At 39.4% G+C, this 17,954-nt stretch overlaps 1 protein-coding gene across 4 annotated transcripts in view; it reads left to right on the forward strand.

Annotated features, from left to right (window-relative positions):
- TAB2 (TGF-beta activated kinase 1 (MAP3K7) binding protein 2) overlaps nucleotides 1-17,103 on the forward strand; it is an 83,041-nt gene extending 65,938 nt beyond the window's left edge. For 3 of the 4 annotated variants that reach the window (XM_049789336.1, XM_049789337.1, XM_049789335.1), the window contains exons 4-7: nucleotides 8,609-8,769; nucleotides 8,939-9,032; nucleotides 10,709-10,789; nucleotides 15,080-17,103. In XM_049789336.1, the coding sequence (XP_049645293.1) occupies nucleotides 8,609-8,769; nucleotides 8,939-9,032; nucleotides 10,709-10,789; nucleotides 15,080-15,222 (479 nt within the window). In that variant the 3' untranslated portion in view covers nucleotides 15,223-17,103. Of the gene's footprint in view, nucleotides 1-8,608; nucleotides 8,770-8,938; nucleotides 9,107-9,290; nucleotides 9,339-10,708; nucleotides 10,790-15,079 lie in introns of those variants that run through there. The other variant, XM_049789338.1, reaches the window with a different exon arrangement.
- Nucleotides 17,104-17,954: the final 851 nt, after the last annotated feature.

A 17,954-nucleotide genomic window follows, 5' to 3' on the forward strand; every position in this document is an offset into this window, starting at 1 on the left:
TTTATCTGGCCACCCTTCAATAAACTTGTTCTCTCTCCTCTCTCTCCACCCATCTCTCCTCCTTCTGATTTGTTTGTTTTTGTTTTGGGTCACACCCAGCTATGTGCCCGTTAAGGTTTAAGGACATCATGTAATACTGGGGGTGAAACCCAGGGTTCCCCATTCAAAGCCTGTACTTCAGTGCTCAGAGCCATGTCTCAAGCCCTTTCTTGTTTCATAGAATCTTCACAAGGTCTTGGGTTTGTGCCCTTTATGTTCATTGATTTCCCAGATACCTCTAACAGTTCCTGATACATCATAATAGGCTCTCAATAATTAGCAAAATGGATGAGTGAATTATTTTGAGTACAGTATACATACATTTCTTTTAATGTAGTCTGATCTCTTGTTAGATCCAAACAATATGTTTAAATTGCATTACAGTTATTGTGATTTTGGAATTATTCCTTCCTGTATTTTGTTTTCAATTTCTTCCTTTTCTGGCCATCTTAAGTTTTATAAACTTTCCCAGAGAGATAGTATATTACATATTAGCTTTGCACACAGCTAGCCTGGTTTTGATCCCTGGCACCATATGTGGGTCACTGAAGTGATCCCTGAACACCACTGAATATGGACCCCCAAAATATTTTATAGGCAGGTTTCCCTTACTTTTCCTTTTGTTGTCTTACATTAGAAATTGTGTTCTGTTTTGTGTTATTAAGCAGTGATCCATAAAAATATCACAATTTTTGCTTGTCTTAGCAACTTTTAGTTTGGTTTGGTTTAGGGGGGCCACACCCAACTGCACTCAGATTATTCCTAACTGTGTGTTCAGAAATTACTCCTGCTGGCTGAGAAAACCATATGGGATGACAGGGTTCAAAACCAGGTCGGCCACCTGCAAGGCAAATGCTCTAACTGCTGTGCTATTGCTCTAGCCCAACAACTTTCGTTCGGTGTGGGGGCTTATGTTTGGGGAGGGTTATTCCCAGCATTATTCAAGGGCTACTGCTGGCTCAGGACTCAGAAATTGCTCCTTGCAGATTAAGGGCACCATATGGAATGCTGGGGATCAAATCCAGGTCTGTGTACAAGGCAAAACACCCTATCCCTATCCCGCTGTTCTGTTTTTCTGGCCCCATACTTAGCAGCCTTTGAGTATTCTATCTAAATGTTTTAGGACCCAAAAAAATTTTTAATATCTTTATTTAAACACCTGATTACAAACATGATTATGGTTGGGTTTCAGTCATGTAAAGAACACCCCCCTTCACCAGTGCAACATTCCCATCCCCAATGTCTCAAATCTCCCTCCTCCACACCCCACCCCCGCCTGTGCTCTAGACAGGCTTTCTACTTCCCTCATTCATTCTCATTGTTATTAGGACCCAAATTGCTGCATCTCTCATCTTAATGTTTCCAATATTTTATTTTCTAGTATTTTATTTTGGCATGCTCTGTGCTGGCATCATCTTGCTCTGTGCTCAGGAATTATTTCCAAGAGCTCAGGGACCTTATATAATACCCAGGATCAACCCTGCAAGGCAACCATCCTATTATCACTCTGGCCCCATTTTTTCATTTTAGTTGTGCTGTTCTACCCAATACCATAGTTATTCTTCTTTGTCTTATAGTTAGAGGTTTATTTGGGGGGTGGGAGGGGTCACACCTGGCAGTATGGATCAGCTGTGTGCAAGGCAAATAAATGCCTTACCTCTATGCTATCACTCAGGCCTATAATTAGAACTTTTTTTAGCTTGTGTTATTTATTCCTCTCATATTAGTATCCCTTATCAAAAACAAATCTTTAATACTTGTGTCACTAACCATTGTTTGGTAGATTTCCCTAACCTGTCTGAAAATGCCTTTTTATTTAACCAAACTGATTATTTAGATTTAAAAAAAAAAAATGTACCTTAAGCCAGAGAGATAATGCAACAGGCAGGGCACTTGCCTTGTAGCTGTTACATCATGTGGTTCCCTGAAAACCACCAAGAGTGATTCCTGAATGCAGAACCAGGAGTAAGATCTGAATACCATGGGATGTGGCCCAAAAATAATTTGTTTTCTTTTTTTTTAATATATTTTTTATTTAAGTAACATGATCATAGTTGGGTTACAGTCATAACCAGAGCACCCCCTTTCACCAGTGTAACATTACCCCTTCCCCCCTTCCCATCTGTAGTCGAGACAGGCATTCTACTACAGTTATTTGTTTTTAAGTTCAGTTAGTTGTATTTTTTTTCCTTAAAAGATGAGTGAAAAAATATAGTAAAGATGTGGTAGTGGCAAAATATAGTAAAGATGTGGTAGTGGCAATCGCCATTGTTTGCATAGGTCCAGAAAAATGGAAAAATGGAAAAAAATTCTTTTTTTTTTTTTTTTTTTTTTTTTTTTTTGGTTTTTGGGCCACACCCTGTGATGCTCAGGGGTTACTCCTGGCTATGCGCTCAGAAGTTGCTCCTGGCTTCTTGGGGGACTATATGGGACGCCGGGGGATCGAACCGCGGTCCGTCCTAGGCTAGCGCAGGCAAGGCAGGCACCTTACCTCCAGCGCCACCGCCCGGCCCCGGAAAAAAATTCTTGACCTGATTACAAAATGGTCTCACCCCAGAAGTTTATTGGCATAAGACCGACTCTGGGTTCCAGGCATACCAGTCCGTCCAACTCGAATCATTCTCAAGGTCCCGATGAAACTTTTTCACACTTTAGCTATTGTTGGTATCAGATTCTTATATTTAAAGACTCTGGATTCTGTGCATTTCTTTCATCGATGGCAGGCTGATGTGGAGCATCCTCTGATTTCAGCATACCATTCAATGTGGAGCAATCTGCCCTGCATGCAGACTATTGCTGAGTGGTCTGGGTGTTGGGAGCACTCTTTGGAGTAAGTCAATGCCAAAGCAGTGATAGGTCTTCCCTGGTAGAGGCTTGGATTCTGGTAATGTTATAGACATTTGTGGTTGTTTCCATAGATGGTATCCATTGTTCAGGTGTGTGTGGGCGATGCCCATTCTTCTGAGGCCTGAGCCAAATCATATGCCAATGTTCAGGGTAAAAGGCCTAATTAATTACATTATCAAATTTGTGTTCCCATCTCTATTAGATAAGAACTTGTTTGCATATGTATTATTTTCCCATTTTAATGTGCCTATGCAAAAGAGAAGCAATGCCACAAGATATTGTTGGTGCATCTGGGGGCCGACGAATAAAGTCCAACATTCGCCGTAACTTGGTACATACATGAAATCTATACAGATACTCTTCTACCAGTATTGCTTATAAAACAGATCTCAAAGGGGGAAAATCAAACAATTAACAAATCCAGTAGGCAAAATTGTCACTATATAAGGATATTCGAAAAGAGTAATAGATGTTAAGGGAATACATCTGAGATATACAAAGGAGATACACGTGACCCTTTTATGTTTTAAAAATAGTCAAGAGGGAGGGAGGTGTTTCCGAGACAGCACTTTGGTCTGCGATTTAGACAAGCGAAAAGAGCATGGAGCCATGTCCTTCCCTTGTTGCCTGCTGAAGCTTCTGACTCCCCGAGAGGTGTTTCCTTCCTCTTGCTGGAAGTTGAAAGTTCAGCAGTCCCTTCCCAGCCTCTTGCAGGAACAAGGAATCTGGGGTCTCCTTTAAATTGCACCTCACAGGAACCCACTTGCTGGGACCCTGAGCACTTGTCCAGGAATAACCCGGGGGGTGGGGAGGAAGGAGAGAGAAGACTGTGGGGGGCAGTCAAGGAAGGCTGCATCTTCATCTTATCTTGGCCAAAAAGCCTACAGCATGAAACCTTGCCTTGAAGTGTTGCCTGCTGAAGCTTCAGACTCCACCCAAAAAATTACTATGAAAGATATGTAGTCCACCTTGGCCAAAACAAAAATCATTAGTACAGAAAAATGGTTAAATGTGGGGTAACAAGAGATGGGAGTGAGGGAGTAAAGGAATAAAACGAGCTCCTGGAGAGCGTTCAGATAATGACAAGCAATGAAACACAATGATATCCATATATTTGTCATAATGTTTTCTTAAGGAGTCTTATTATTTTTCATCTTCAGTTTTGGAGAAATTTTAGCAAGCATTTTTTAAATTTTATTTCCCTTTTCTTTTCCATCTCCTTTGAGTTAAAGGATTTATTATTAGATGTATGGGGTGGGGGATATTGGAGCTAGCCACAAATATGTATGTCAAGCACTTTAACCTTCTATCTCCAGCCCCTCAGTTTTTCATTTCTAGAGCTTATTTATTATTTTCCAAGTCTCTTCAGTTCAGGTGCCTTGTTTGATTATATTTTTGATCTTGTATTGACTCTATTAATGTTGAGCAGAACTGTCCATATCATCTCATCATTATGTAACCTTTAAGTTTGTGTGGCCCCTTTTGGTTCTTGATTCTTGAGTAGGTCATTTTCTCTTTTGGTTATACTTTATAGTTGCGTATTTTCTGTTTTCCAAATGTTTCACTTTAAGGCTGTGTGTGTAGCTCTGCAGTGAAATAAGAGCACTGTACATTTGATTTTGCCCAGCACCAGCCTGGCACTAATAGAGTAATTAATAGTTCTTAGAGATTGGTATTATATATGATATATATCTGGGGTATTCTTTTTTTTTTTCTTGTTTTTTTTTTGGGGGGGGGGTTTGGGTTTTTTTTTGTTTGTTTGTTTGTTTTTTGGTTTTTGGGTCACACCTGGCAGTACTCAGGGGTTACTCCTGGCTCTATGCTCAAAAATCGCTCCTGACAGGCTCAGTGAACCATATAGGATGTCAGGATTCAAACCACTGTCCTTCTGCATGCAGGGTAAATGCCCTACCTCCATGCTATCTCTCCAGCCCATGGGGTATTCATTTCTTATACTGGTATTATCTCTGTCCTTTGGGTATAAATTTGGACACACTCAATTATGGACTGCCCTGGTTTCCTAGGGAATCTTTTCTTATATTAGTTATTTGTATAGTATATTAAAAATACCAAAAAAATATATCTTTTAATTTTATCATAAGCCATCATTTGATCATTAGGATCACTAAATTAATGTGACTTATTTTTACTTTTAGAACATAGTTAGAGAAAATCTTTATTTTTTGTTTTGTTTTGTTTTGGGGCCATACCCGGAGTTGCTCAGGGGTTACTCAAGAAAATCTTTAAAGGGGAAAAATCTCAAGTGTTATTCATTTTTAACCATGTTTTAAATGAAGATTAAACATTAATTTGAACAAACTTGAAATTAAGGAGATAAGTGGTCAGAGTTTAAACATGAAGAAAAATAAATTACTGCCACTTTTCTTTGGTCTTACCTTTTTACTCCTTTCTTCATCAGTCTACTATTTCATTTCTTTATATTCCACTTAAAGAAAAATAAAATAGCTCAGGGGCCAGAGAGATCATACAGCAAGTAAGACACTTGCCTTGCACTTCTTTCTGGAATACAATACTGCATATGATTGCCCAAGTACCACTGGATGTGGCCCAAAAAATTAACAACTCACATCATCATATTCTTTTGGAGAATATCAAATAAACACTAGTGCAAAAAGGTTTATAACAGAATAAAAGTACATTTTAAATAATTTTTTAAACTGACTGGAGAGAAGATAAGGTGCTTGCTTTACGTTGAACATGCGACCAACCCAGATTCAATCAATCCCTATTACCCGAGGTTGTCCCAAGTCCCACCAGGAGTGATCTTGGAGCACAAAGCTAGGAGTAAGCTTGGAGCACAGCCAGATTTGGCCCAAAAGCAGAAACAAAGATGTTTATTTTAAGGTGATTTTATTTTAAACAAATAAACTATTAAAGGGAAGGAGTCTCCTTATTAAATATTAGGTAAGGGACTGGAGAGAGTATGGTGGGTAGGGTGCTTGTCTAGCACGTTGCTAACCAGGGTCTACTCCCAGCACCACAGGTGATCTCCCAAGCCCTGCCAGGAGTGAGCCCTGAGTGTAGAGAGAGAGGGACCAAACAAGCATTAGGTAGGGGGCTGGAGAGAGTATGGTCAGTTGGGCGCTTGTTTAGCACTCTTCTGACCCAGGTTCAACTCCCATCACCACATATCATCTCCTGAGTCCTGCCAGGAGTGAGCCCTGTCAGTGCAGAGAGGAGGTAACCCCTGAGCACCACCAGGTGTAGTCCAAAAATCTCAAAAAGAGGAAAAACAAGTAAACAAGTGTTAGACAAGGATATGCAAAGATTTCAACTGGAAACATAGTTTGATCTCCCAAAAAACCAACCTTCATTCACCTAACTAGAAATGAGAAAAGGCTACCAGGCGAACCGGAGAGCTAGCATAGCGGTAGGGGTTCGCCTTGCACATGGCCGACCTTGTACGGACTGGGTTCGATTCCCAGCATCCCATATGGTCAAATGTGCCTGCCGGGAGTGATTTCTGAGCACAGAGCCAGGAGTAACCCCAGAGTGCCTCTGGGTGTGACCCACCCAAAAACCAAAAAAAAAAAAAGAAAGGCTAGTGTTCATCCAAATCAGCCAGGGTTTATGTATCCTATTTCTTTTGAGTAAATAAGAAGGAAGCAAAGACATACCTGTAAGTTATCCTTGGAGGAAGGAAAAATTAATTAAATTTGTCTTAAGGCCCTTGAATGTCCTGCCCATATCTAAGTTTGCTGTAACCTTTTTTTTTTTTTATTGTTTTAGATCCATAGACATTTTTGTGTAGTTGATGATGGCTTTGTTGATCCAATTTGCTTACTGACTTTTCATTCTTTTTTTTTTTTTTTTTTGGTTTTTGGGTCACACCCGGCAGTGCTCAGGGGTTATTCCTGCCTCCAGGCTCAGAAATTGCTCCTGGCAGGCACGGGGGACCATATGGGACGCCGGGATTCGAACCGATGACCTCCTGCATGAAAGGCAAATGCCTTACCTCCATGCTATCTCTCCGGCCCCTCATTCTTTTTTTTTTATTTAGAGGATCTTGTTGTATTTTTCCAAATTTGCCTGTTTCCTCCCAGTAACATCATCTCAAACTGCCTGTATATAGAAGTAAATTCATTTCAGTACCCTAAAAATTCAGACTTACACTGCCAACGATGGTCCACTAGAATTTTTATAGCTGTCTTAAGTTTTCTAAGCAGTTTATCATTCAAGATGCAAACTAATTGCTTTTTTCTTTTCTTTTTATTTTTTTCTTTAATCTTGGAAGACAAGGCTAGAGAGAGCCCAGAAAGCAGGAGTATATATATCCTTTGCATTTTTTTTGGAAATTAATTTTACAAATAGTATCATTTTCACTGTTTTTGTTTTGTTTTGTTTTGTTTTTGGTTTTTTTTTGGGGGGGGCCACACGCGGCGGTGCTCAGGGGTTACTCCTGGCTGTCTGCTCAGAAATACCTCCTGGCAGGCACGGGGGACCATATAGGACACTGGGATTCGAACCAACCACCTTTGGTCCTGGATCGGCTGCTTGCAAGGCAAACGCCACTGTGCTATCTCCCCGGGCCCTTATTTTTACTTTGTAATTGAACAATTTAATATTACATTCTATGGAGACTAAAAATAAATCCTTTCTATTTGCATCATATATCAAAATGGCCTTGTCCACATTTCCTTTTAAAATATTTGTAAATTGGAGCTGGAGCGGTAGCACAACGGTAGTGGTTTGCCTTGCACAGGGCTGACCCAGGACGGACACACCTTAGCCAGGAGTGATTTTTTTTGTTGTTGTTGTTTTTGTTTTTGGTTTTGGTTTTGGTTTTTGGGCCACACCCAGCGATGCTCAGGGGTTACTCCTGGCTGTCTGCTCAGAAATAGCTCCTGGCAGGCACGGGGAACCATATGGGACACCGGGATTCGAACCAACCACCTTTGGTCCTGGATCAGTTGCTTGCAAGGCAAACGCCGCTGTGCTATCTCTCCGGGCCCGCCAGGAGTGATTTTTGAGTGCAGAGCCAGGAGTAACTCTTGAGCACCACCAGGTATGGCCCAAAAACAAAACAAAAACTAATTTTATATATATATATATATATATATATATTTGTAGATTGTTTATATTTTAATTTCTTACATATAGTCTAAATATGTCAGACTTTCTGGGTTAGAAGGATTTGTTCTTTCGAAGATTCAGAAATTAATTTCAGAGTAGTACATAGGTTAATTGACTAAATCAAAGCCTTTAAAGAATTAATATATTTGAAATGTTGTCTTTAGGAGCCAGGAAACAACAGCTATTAGGGCATATACCTAGCATCAGCCTGACCCCGTGCTATGAGGGGTATTGCTGGTGGTCCCACTACCATAGCGCTCAAGCAGCACTGCATCTTCTAGCCTATGTCAGGCCACCACAGCAGTTGTCACATGTCTCAGAGTGACTGCTAGATACCTCTGAGCACGAGTTAGGAGCCTCATACACTACCCCAGAAACTGCTGTCTTCAGCCTTGACATGGATTATTCAGATCCTAAGGAAATTGAGAGACATTATCCTAATTCAATGAAGAAAACCATTTTCGAGTCAAAGACTTTAGAAAGTTAAACTCACAGTATTTTGTTGTAATTATCTTTGGGATTTTTGGCAAACTCGTTTGTCACAGAAATATTTTTGTTTTCCCAAGACTGCTTAAAGGTTAATTGACTTAAGTGGGTGGGTCCTCATGTTTACTGCTATGTATTGCAGCTCTCTTGGTACACCAGAAGGCCAGAATGGAACGACTTCAAAGAGAACTTGAGATGCAAAAGAAAAAGCTGGATAAACTAAAATCTGAGGTCAATGAAATGGAAAATAATCTAACTCGAAGGCGTCTAAAGAGGTCCAATTCCATATCCCAAATACCTTCAGTAAGTCTGACTAGAACTCTTATAACCTCTATATTTGAACGTGAGATTACAACGTTGTTCGTTAACTCAGACATGCTTTTCTAGCTATCCCTTCCTTTGCCAGTTTCTCAGACTTTCCTACTAGTGACATGAGAATTCACTGTCGATTTTTCTCATGTGGACTTTTTAGCTTGAAGAAATGCAACAGTTGAGAAGTTCTAATAGACAGCTCCAGATCGACATAGACTGCTTAACCAAAGAAATTGACCTGTTTCAAGCCCGAGGTAAAGTTCAGTGCATATCCAGCTCAAATTCATTTCATTAATTTACTGATTACTTTCCTGTGACTAAAAATAATTTTTCAAATCATGTTTGTTTGTTTTTTGGGTCACACCCAGCAGTGCTCAGGGATTATTCCTGGCTCCAGGCTCAGAAATTGCTCCTGGCAGGCACGGGGGACCATATGGGGCACCGGGATTCAAACCAATGACCTCCTGCATGAAAGGCAAATGCCTTACCTCCATGCTATCTCTCCGGCCCCATTTTCAAATCATGTTTTACTGTACTTGATTTGGTTTTGGATATAATGCCCAAAATATATGTGTGTATAAATAAATGTCCATGGTTTTTCTTTTTCCCTAGCCCCAATTTTTGTTAGAAAAAGTATGTATATAGTTGTGCTTTGTTAACATTTACAACTTTGAAGTTGTCTTTAGCTTTGTTAGGGAAAACAGTTATTAGTATGTCAATATTGCTTTGATATATTGGTGAAATCTGTTACATAAAAATTAAATTTTTTTAATGTATTTAATATATATTTTTTCTTTACCTTTCAAGAATTGTACTTTTAAAAAAAAACTTAAAAGATAGCTCCACCATAATTATATTCTCTTAATAAACTAGAATAAAAGTACTGGCTTACACATTTTAGGTGTTTTTGTTTTTCAATTTTTTTTTTTTTACTTAAACTACTAGTGATGAGTAGTAAAAATAAATCAATAAAAGTTTACAAATTTGGGGATCAGAGCAATAGCACAGCAGTAGGGCATTTGCCTTGCATGCAGCCAATCTAGGATGGACCTTGATTCAACAACCCCACCCTCCCTCCCCCACCCCCGGCATCCCATATAGTCCCCGAGCCAGGAGCAATTTCTGAGCGCATAACAAGGAGTAACCCCTGAGCGTCACTGGGTGTGGCCCCAAAAGGCTAAATAAATAAATAAATTAATAAATAAAAGTTTACGAATTTGATTCAGTTCCATATAGCTAAAAGGTATTTTAGCATTTAAACCTAATTCCAAGATTAGGGAAATAGTGGAAATATTTAAAATGGAAAAGGACAAGGGAAGGAAGAGACTAAAAGAAGGCTTTAATCACATGCTGAATGTGTGCCAGAATCCATTAAACTGAAAAATGATTTGTTTTCTTTTCTCTTAAAATGTTAACAAGCTGCTTCTCTTCTAATACTCATTAAAAATGTTATAATATAATTTTGGACAGAAAAAGAAAATTAATGCTACTCTAGAAACATCATTCTTGAGCTTCTTTGTTTTGTTTAAAATCTGAATCATTATATACACAGTGCAAGGTTTCTGTACTTAATTCAAAGCTATTTAGTGCTTAAGAGCATATTTGATAGTTTTTCAGTTATATTTTAAATTGTTAAATTATTTTAACTTGTTTGAACTAGAGATTTAGGTCTAATTCTGTTACTGTTTAGTAGCATTAAAATTTTACTTCTTTCCCAGTTTACCAGTCACTTAGTCACTGAGACTACTTATTTTCCCTCAGCTATATGGAAATATGTATAATTTAAGATTAGAGGTACCAAATAAATGAAATGCATTTCTCCTCGTTATACTGTGATATATTTTAGAAAGAAAATATTTGCTTTTTAAAAGATTTAATTGGATATTTTTGAACCATGAACATTAATTTACTTACTTTTTATATATTTCAGGACCACATTTTAATCCCAGCGCTATTCATAACTTTTATGACAATATTGGATTTGTAGGTCCTGTGCCACCAAAACCCAAAGGTTAGTTTATCCGTTCAGTGTGAAAATTTACATTTTGAAAAACAAGACTGTAGATACTATTTTTTAGCAACCTACCACTCTAAAAAATGTTTGAAATTTTGGTGTTCTTGGTTGATTGATTAGGAAAATACTTTATTTTCTTGTACATGCTTGGGATTGAGAAGGATGCAAAATGTGTGACGTTCTTTTTTATTTTTTTAATTTTTGGTTTTTGGGTCACACCCGCCTGCGCTCTGTGGTTACTCCTGGCTCTATGCTCAGAAATAGCTCCTGGCAGGCTCAGGGGACCATATGGGATGCCAGGATTTGAACCACCGACCTTCTGCATGAAAGGCAAACGCCCTCCATACTATACTATCTCTCCGGCACCACTAATTTAATTCTTTAAAATAAGGCCAAGCCAGAGCGTTGGCACATTGGATAGATAGCCTTGCATGCAGTCAACCCAGGTTTGTTCCCCAACATCCCACATAGTCCTCCTCACCCTTTCAGCCTGCCAGGAGCACCAAATAGTCCTCAAGCAGCTCTGGGTATTGCCCCAGCACCACTACTTCCCAAAAAAGTAAATAAAAGTAAATTATAGGGGCCGGAAAGATAGCATGGAGGTAGGGTGTTTGCATTGCCTACAGAAGGATGGTGGTTCAAATCCCGGCATCCCATATGATCCCCTGAGCCTGCCAGGAGCTATATCTGAGCGTAGAGCCAGGAGTTACACCTGAGCACTGCCGGTTGTGACTCAAAAACCAAAAAGAAAAAGTAAATTATATTCAGGTTTATTACAGAATCCCAAAATGTATTCTTGAGGGAAAAAATCAGAGTAAAAATCTTCTTTTTAAAATCTTAGACCAATGGTGAGTATAGATATATTAGGGAAGCTAATGGGTAATGGGTGTCTGCTTTATTTAGTTGTTTCTATAATCAGAATCTTTGAATTTGAGTTGAGTGGTTTTTGAAATTTATACATACTATTTTATATCATTGATTTTCACAGACTATTTGGTACATCAAACTAGGAGATGTCTATTTCTTTAATGACTAATCATTAAATAGATATAAAAAGAAAAGGAATAAGAAAGAACATATTGGGGCCAGAGAGATAGCACAGTGGTAGGGCATTTGCCTGCACACAACTGATCCAGGATGAACAGTGGTTCAAATACCAGCATCCCATATGGTCCCTTGAGCCAGCCAGGAGCGATTTCTGAGCTCAGAGCCAGGAGTAACCCCTGAGCACCACCAGGTGTGATCCAAAAACCAAAAAAGAAAAAAAGAAAAGAAAATGTTATTTGTGAGTATGCTCCACATGCCGTATTTGCAACTCCAAGTGAAGCAGGGATCAGGTCACCACATGAAATAATCAGACCAGGCTGGAGCTGAAACACATGTAGTCTGGCAGTCTTATCTCATGGAGAGCAAGCTGCCTGCTAGAATTATTGTTTTTATTGAGTATAGAGACCACTCTGTAAGAACAGATAGTCTTGTTATTGTTGGTTTAGGGTTTTAGGACAAGCTCAGTGGAGCTCAGGGTAACTTCTGGCTCTGTACTTAGAAATCACTCCTGGCAGGCTGAGGGGGGCCGTATGGGATGCCGGGGATCGAACCCAGGTTCATCCTGGGTAGGCTGCGTGCAACGCAAACACACTACCACTGTGCTATTGCTCCCACCCTGATAAGATCTTTTTTTAATTATCTTTTTAGAATTTTTCTTACAGAAATATTCCTAATTTGAGGTCAGCAATAGTATCGCAGGTATTTGGTACAGAGGGCATTTGCCTTTGCATGAAGTCAAAACCATGTTCAATCTGTGATATCCCATCTGGTCCTCCAAGCTTACCAGGAGTAATTCTTGCAGGCAGAAACAGAAGTAACCCCTGAGCATCACCTGTTATGACCCCAAAACAAGCAAAAAAAAGTAAAAGGAACATTCCTGCCTTGTCTCAGCATAATCCCCTTCTTAGGCATAGGAGAAAACTGAAATACAGATAAGATGGTCTTGATAATTGCTGAAGCAGGATAAGTATTTCATCATTTTTATTATTTTATCTTCAAATTTTTTCAGGATAAAAAGCAAATGCATTATTTGGAATTCTCTTAGAGTCAGGGGTTGTAGTTCAGTGGTAGCATATATTCCTTATGTATATGAGACCATGGCTTAAATTCCAAAACCAATGATCTTCTGTCTTTTCTCAGAAGATAGAACTTACATACTGATTCTTGGAGAAATGATCACTTCTCTGCTAACTAAAATAGTTTGTTTCCAGAAATTGATTTAGTTTTTGTGGTTGTTGTTGTTGTTGTTGCAGTAACTAGGGATCACACACACTTAGTTGTGGTGCTTGCCAAGGAGCACAACTGTGGTTGCAGTGTGGTACACACTTGGCTGGAGAGCACCTGATTTTGCACACTGTTTGGCACTGAGAATCCCAAACAGTGCTCCAGGACCGAGCTCTGCCTGTGGGGCAGTACAAGGATCAGAGGCAAGTCCTTGGACCTCTAAGGCCGTGCCATTGAGCCAACCCTGAGCCCCATTTACTGATTCTTAAAATTAGCTTCAGGGGCCGGAGAGCTAGCATGGAGGTAAGGTATTTGCCTTTCATGCAGAAGGACGGTGGTTCAAATCCAGGCATCCCATATGGTGCTCCGTGCCTACCAGGGGCGATTTCTGAGCCTGGAGCCAGGAGTAATCCCTGAGCACTGCCGGGTGTGACCCAAAAACCAAAAAAAAAAAGCTTCAAATGCAGGTTTTAAAGAAATGGTCATTCCTCAACCCTTCTCTAGGGATCATGGGGTGCAGGGGATCAAGCCCAGGCCTCTCACATGTAAAGCATATATTCCAACCATTTGTATTATCTCCCCCACCCTCGAGTGCTGTTCTTTTTTTTTTTTTTTTTTTTTTTTTTTGCAGCGCTTAGGGGTTACTCCTGGCTCCACGCTCAGAAATCACTTCTGGCAGGCTCGGGGGACCATATGGGATGCCGGGATTCGAACCAATGACCTTCTGCGTGAAAGGCAAACGCCTTACCTCCATGCTATCTCTCCGGCCCCTCCAGTGCTGTTCTTAAGTAGCTAAAATGAAATGTGGAAATTACAGACCAGAGTAATAGCACAGTAGGGAGGATGTTTGCTTTGCACTTTTCATATAGTCACCCGAGCACCACCAGGAATGACCCCTGAGCACTTGTGGCCCCCCAAAAAAGGAAATTACTATGCAGTCTCATCTCCTCCTTCATTAATTTTAGTGTTTATTTTGTTCCTAAATCTAATAAAATTATCATTCGAAGTGCCAAATAAAATAGTGCAAATATTGGGAAAGCATTGGAGATTTTTCATTTTTTTAAAGTTTTTTTGTTTGTTTGTTTTTGTTTTTCGGGCTACACCCGTTTGATGCTCAGGGGTTACTCCTGGCTAAGAGCTCAGAAATTGCCCCTGGCTTGGGGGGACCATATGGGACGCTGGGGGATCGAACCTCGGTCCTTCCTTGGCTAGCGCTTGCTAGTGCCACCTTGCAGGCCCCATTTTTTTTTTTAAAGATTTTAAGCTCCCTATTAATTACTTTAGATATTACTAAAATACTGGTGATGATGGTGACATTTAATAATAAGAAATATTAATATAAATTAAATGGCCTGCTTCCTAAAAATACCTTTTGGAATTTAATAAAAAATGATAGTTTTACTAAAAATGTACCAAGTAGGAATATTTTCTGATATGGATAATAGAAAAATGTAGACCAAACTTCAGGTAAGTAGAATGTATTTTACAATTAAACTAAAATTTTCTTAAGTATGGAGTATGGAATAAGTTTAGATTGTTAAAAAGCCAATTTTTTTTCTAATCATTTATTTTAATGTAATTATAGAGGTTACTAAGATTGTCAGGCCTTCCTTGAGTTTTTATCATTTGTTTACTTAATTATATACTTGTTTTGGAGGGATTTGGATTGGTGTGGTTTTTTTGGTTTGGGGGGGCGTTGTTTGGGCCACACCCAGTGTCGCTTGGGTTACTCCTGGCTATGTGCTCAGAAGTTGCTCCTGACTAGGGGGACCATATGGGAAACCAGGAGATCGAACCACAGTCCATCCTAAGCTAGAGCTTGCAAGGCAGGTGCCTTAGGTCTAGCGCCACTGCTCTGGCCCCTAGGGGGTTTTTTTGTTTTTAATTTAAGCGTGTGTATTGCTTCATTTGGTCATTAACAAGCTACTTCATGCTGTGTAGTATGAATGGTTTTTTAGTTGTCAGCAAGTTTATGACTCACTTTTCTTCTAAAATAATTTCCTGACTTCCTTACAGATCAGAGGTCCACCACCAAAACACCAAAGACTCAGGACACAGAAGATGATGAGGGGGCTCAATGGAATTGTACTGCCTGTACTTTCTTGAACCATCCAGCCTTAATCCGCTGTGAACAGTGTGAGATGCCCAGGCATTTCTGAGCCAGAAGGCCCTGTATTTTCTCTAAAGCCACGTCTGAAGTTCAAGATCTAGTCTATCATCAGGAGAAAAGTTTCACTTTTACACAGAATTTTGTCAAATTGAAGGCGTGACAGGATGGCATCGTACTAATGTTAAGTATCAAGCCACAGAGCGAGTAATACCTCAGCCTAAAGTCCTGGGCAGTTAAAATTTGTCATATGGAAGGTGATCTGCTGAGAGACTCAGTTGCCCGCTGCTTGACCACGGACAGTGTTACCAATAGCCAATTGTGAATCACTCATCTGTTGAGGTGTTCCCAATACCTTTTCCCCTCGTGTCACTACTGAATTTTGACAGGAGGAAGGAATAAAACTGGCTTTTTTTTTTTTAAGCTTTTGGTGAAACACTACGAACATGAGTAAAAGGAACAAGGTTCAACTATTTAAAAAGTGTTTGCTGCCTCATAGTGCCAATTGGATAGGGGAAGAACTGCACACGCCTGTGGTACTCTTGACCTAGTCTTGTCTTCCCAGAAAGTGTCCATTTTGTGAAGCCCAGCATCTGGAGTGTAAAGGAAAGGGAAGCAGCATGCATTATCTGTACAAACACGCAGTGAAATATCCCAATGCTTTTCCTACTGTACAGATCTCTCAAATCTGCCTAAGTGATTTCTCCTCTTTATTATTTTCTTATATTTCTATATGTATAGTGTAATAGTCTTTTTGTTAACTAATTTTCTTTTTCCTTTTAGTGATTAAGCACGATCATGTGCCTTTTTAAGCCTTACCTGAGAGAAGCAATGCCTTAAAATAAAAAAGCATTAATGAAACTGTGCACAAATAACTTTTTCATCTACTTATTCTGTACTTGGCCCTCATGAGTGCCAGTGTTCTGTGAAGACGTACAGATGCTTCATAAGATTGCAGAAAAGATGACCAGTCCTGTGTCTGTAGATCCCACTATGTACTGACTTCAGCAGTGGGTGACAGAAAGCACAGTGCTTTCACAGGCAGGTTTCAAGCCAAAGGTGATTGTAGCTCACAGCCAGAGCAGCAGATCCAGCTGGCTTCATCTGCCCAGGGCCCACAGGACTTCCACTTCCACAGTTGTCTAGGGAAGGACAGTATCAGAGCCAGCACTGCAGTGGTGCCTGCGGCCCAATTTGAGGAAAGAAGTGTAAATGCTTCACTGTTGGGCTAGTCTGTCTCCAAATCTGTCTTGGTGGCAACATTGTTTGTGTTTATAAAACAAGGCTAGTCATATTTAGGACAACTGAAGAAAAGCTGGAAAAAATAAAAACAAAACAAGCAAACTTGAACACTGAAGCAACCTCAAACATCTCTGTGTTTTTATGATATATTTTTATAAGGAAAATAAATACTCAGATGATCAGGAATGTATATAACTAAATGAAATCATGAAAAATAAATAACAGTATACATTTCAAAGAATTATGAAACTATCAGTACTTAGAATGGGGCTAAGGAAGTGCTGACTTGTGCTAAAAGTGAAGATGGAAGAGAATGTAGAGTGTCACCCGTTGTAAATGTTTGCAAATGGATATTTTTTAAATAACGAGTATTACAGGTGACCTAGATGAATATAAAAGCCTTGACTTTGGCTTTGCATTTTGTATATGAGAAGAAATATGACAATCCTTGTTAATTAAACATTAGACCCAATGCCCTTACATTTGATGCATTTTGTTTTAAAAATAGGCCTTGTTTTTCAGCTTCATCTGCAATTCTATGTGAAGATTGATAAATCAGTTTTTACTTGTTTTATTAATAAAACGTAATTTGGATATCTTGAGTTGATGGTTTTGTGATTTAGCTGGGTAAACTATCTTTGTAACAGATAAGTTATTTATAAAAATTAAAAAACTTATATTCTGTTTTGGATTTTGTGACTTATTTTAAAATTTGTGGGACAGATTTATTTATACCTCAGTAGCACATTTGATAGTTAATTAAAATCAAAAAACTTGTCCTCTTTCATTTTTTCATGGTGTTACATCTAGCTGCATTTCATAAACTAATTTTATAAATTTCCCTTAAGCTACTTTTAACTAAATAGGAAGAAAGCCAGAAAATGAGTTTTCCGTTTTTCAAAAGTAGTTTTTCCCTTTGTTTCTTTTGGTAGTTTTAAGTCGACATCATTGTTGAAAATAAGAATGGCTCAGTTCATTAATCTGGCTATTTAATATGCTCTGCTCTTTCCCACACTGTATAGTTGCTGGGGTAGTGATATTTCTCGTTTTGGGTTGGTTTTTTTTTTTTTTTTTTTTTTTTGGCTTTTTGGTCAAATCCAGCAGTGCTCAGTTACTCCTGTCTCTATGCTCAGAAATCGCTCCTGGCAGGCTTAGGGGACCCTATGGGATGCCGGGATTCGAGGCACTGACCTTCTGCATGCAAGGCAAACCCTTTACCTCCATTCTATCTCTCCGGCCCCCGATATTTCTTTTAAAGGGAACTTCATACTGAATATTACTGAAGAGTAGAAATTATTCTGAACTTAAAAAGAAGGCACTAGGGGCCGGGAAGGTGGCGCTAGAGGTAAGGTGTCTGCCTTACAAGCACTAGCCAAGAACGGACCGCGGTTCGATCCCCCGGCGTCCCATATGGTCCCCCCAAGCCAGGGGCGATTTCTGAGCACATAGCCAGGAGTAACCCCTGAGCGTCAAACGGGTGTGGCCCAAAAACCAAAAAAAAAAAAAAAAAAAAAGGCACTAGAATTCGATCTGCACTGGTGA

The sequence above is a fragment of the Suncus etruscus genome, chromosome 15, assembly GCF_024139225.1.
Source record: "Suncus etruscus isolate mSunEtr1 chromosome 15, mSunEtr1.pri.cur, whole genome shotgun sequence".
In the NCBI taxonomy this organism is placed as follows: Eukaryota; Metazoa; Chordata; class Mammalia; order Eulipotyphla; family Soricidae; genus Suncus; species Suncus etruscus.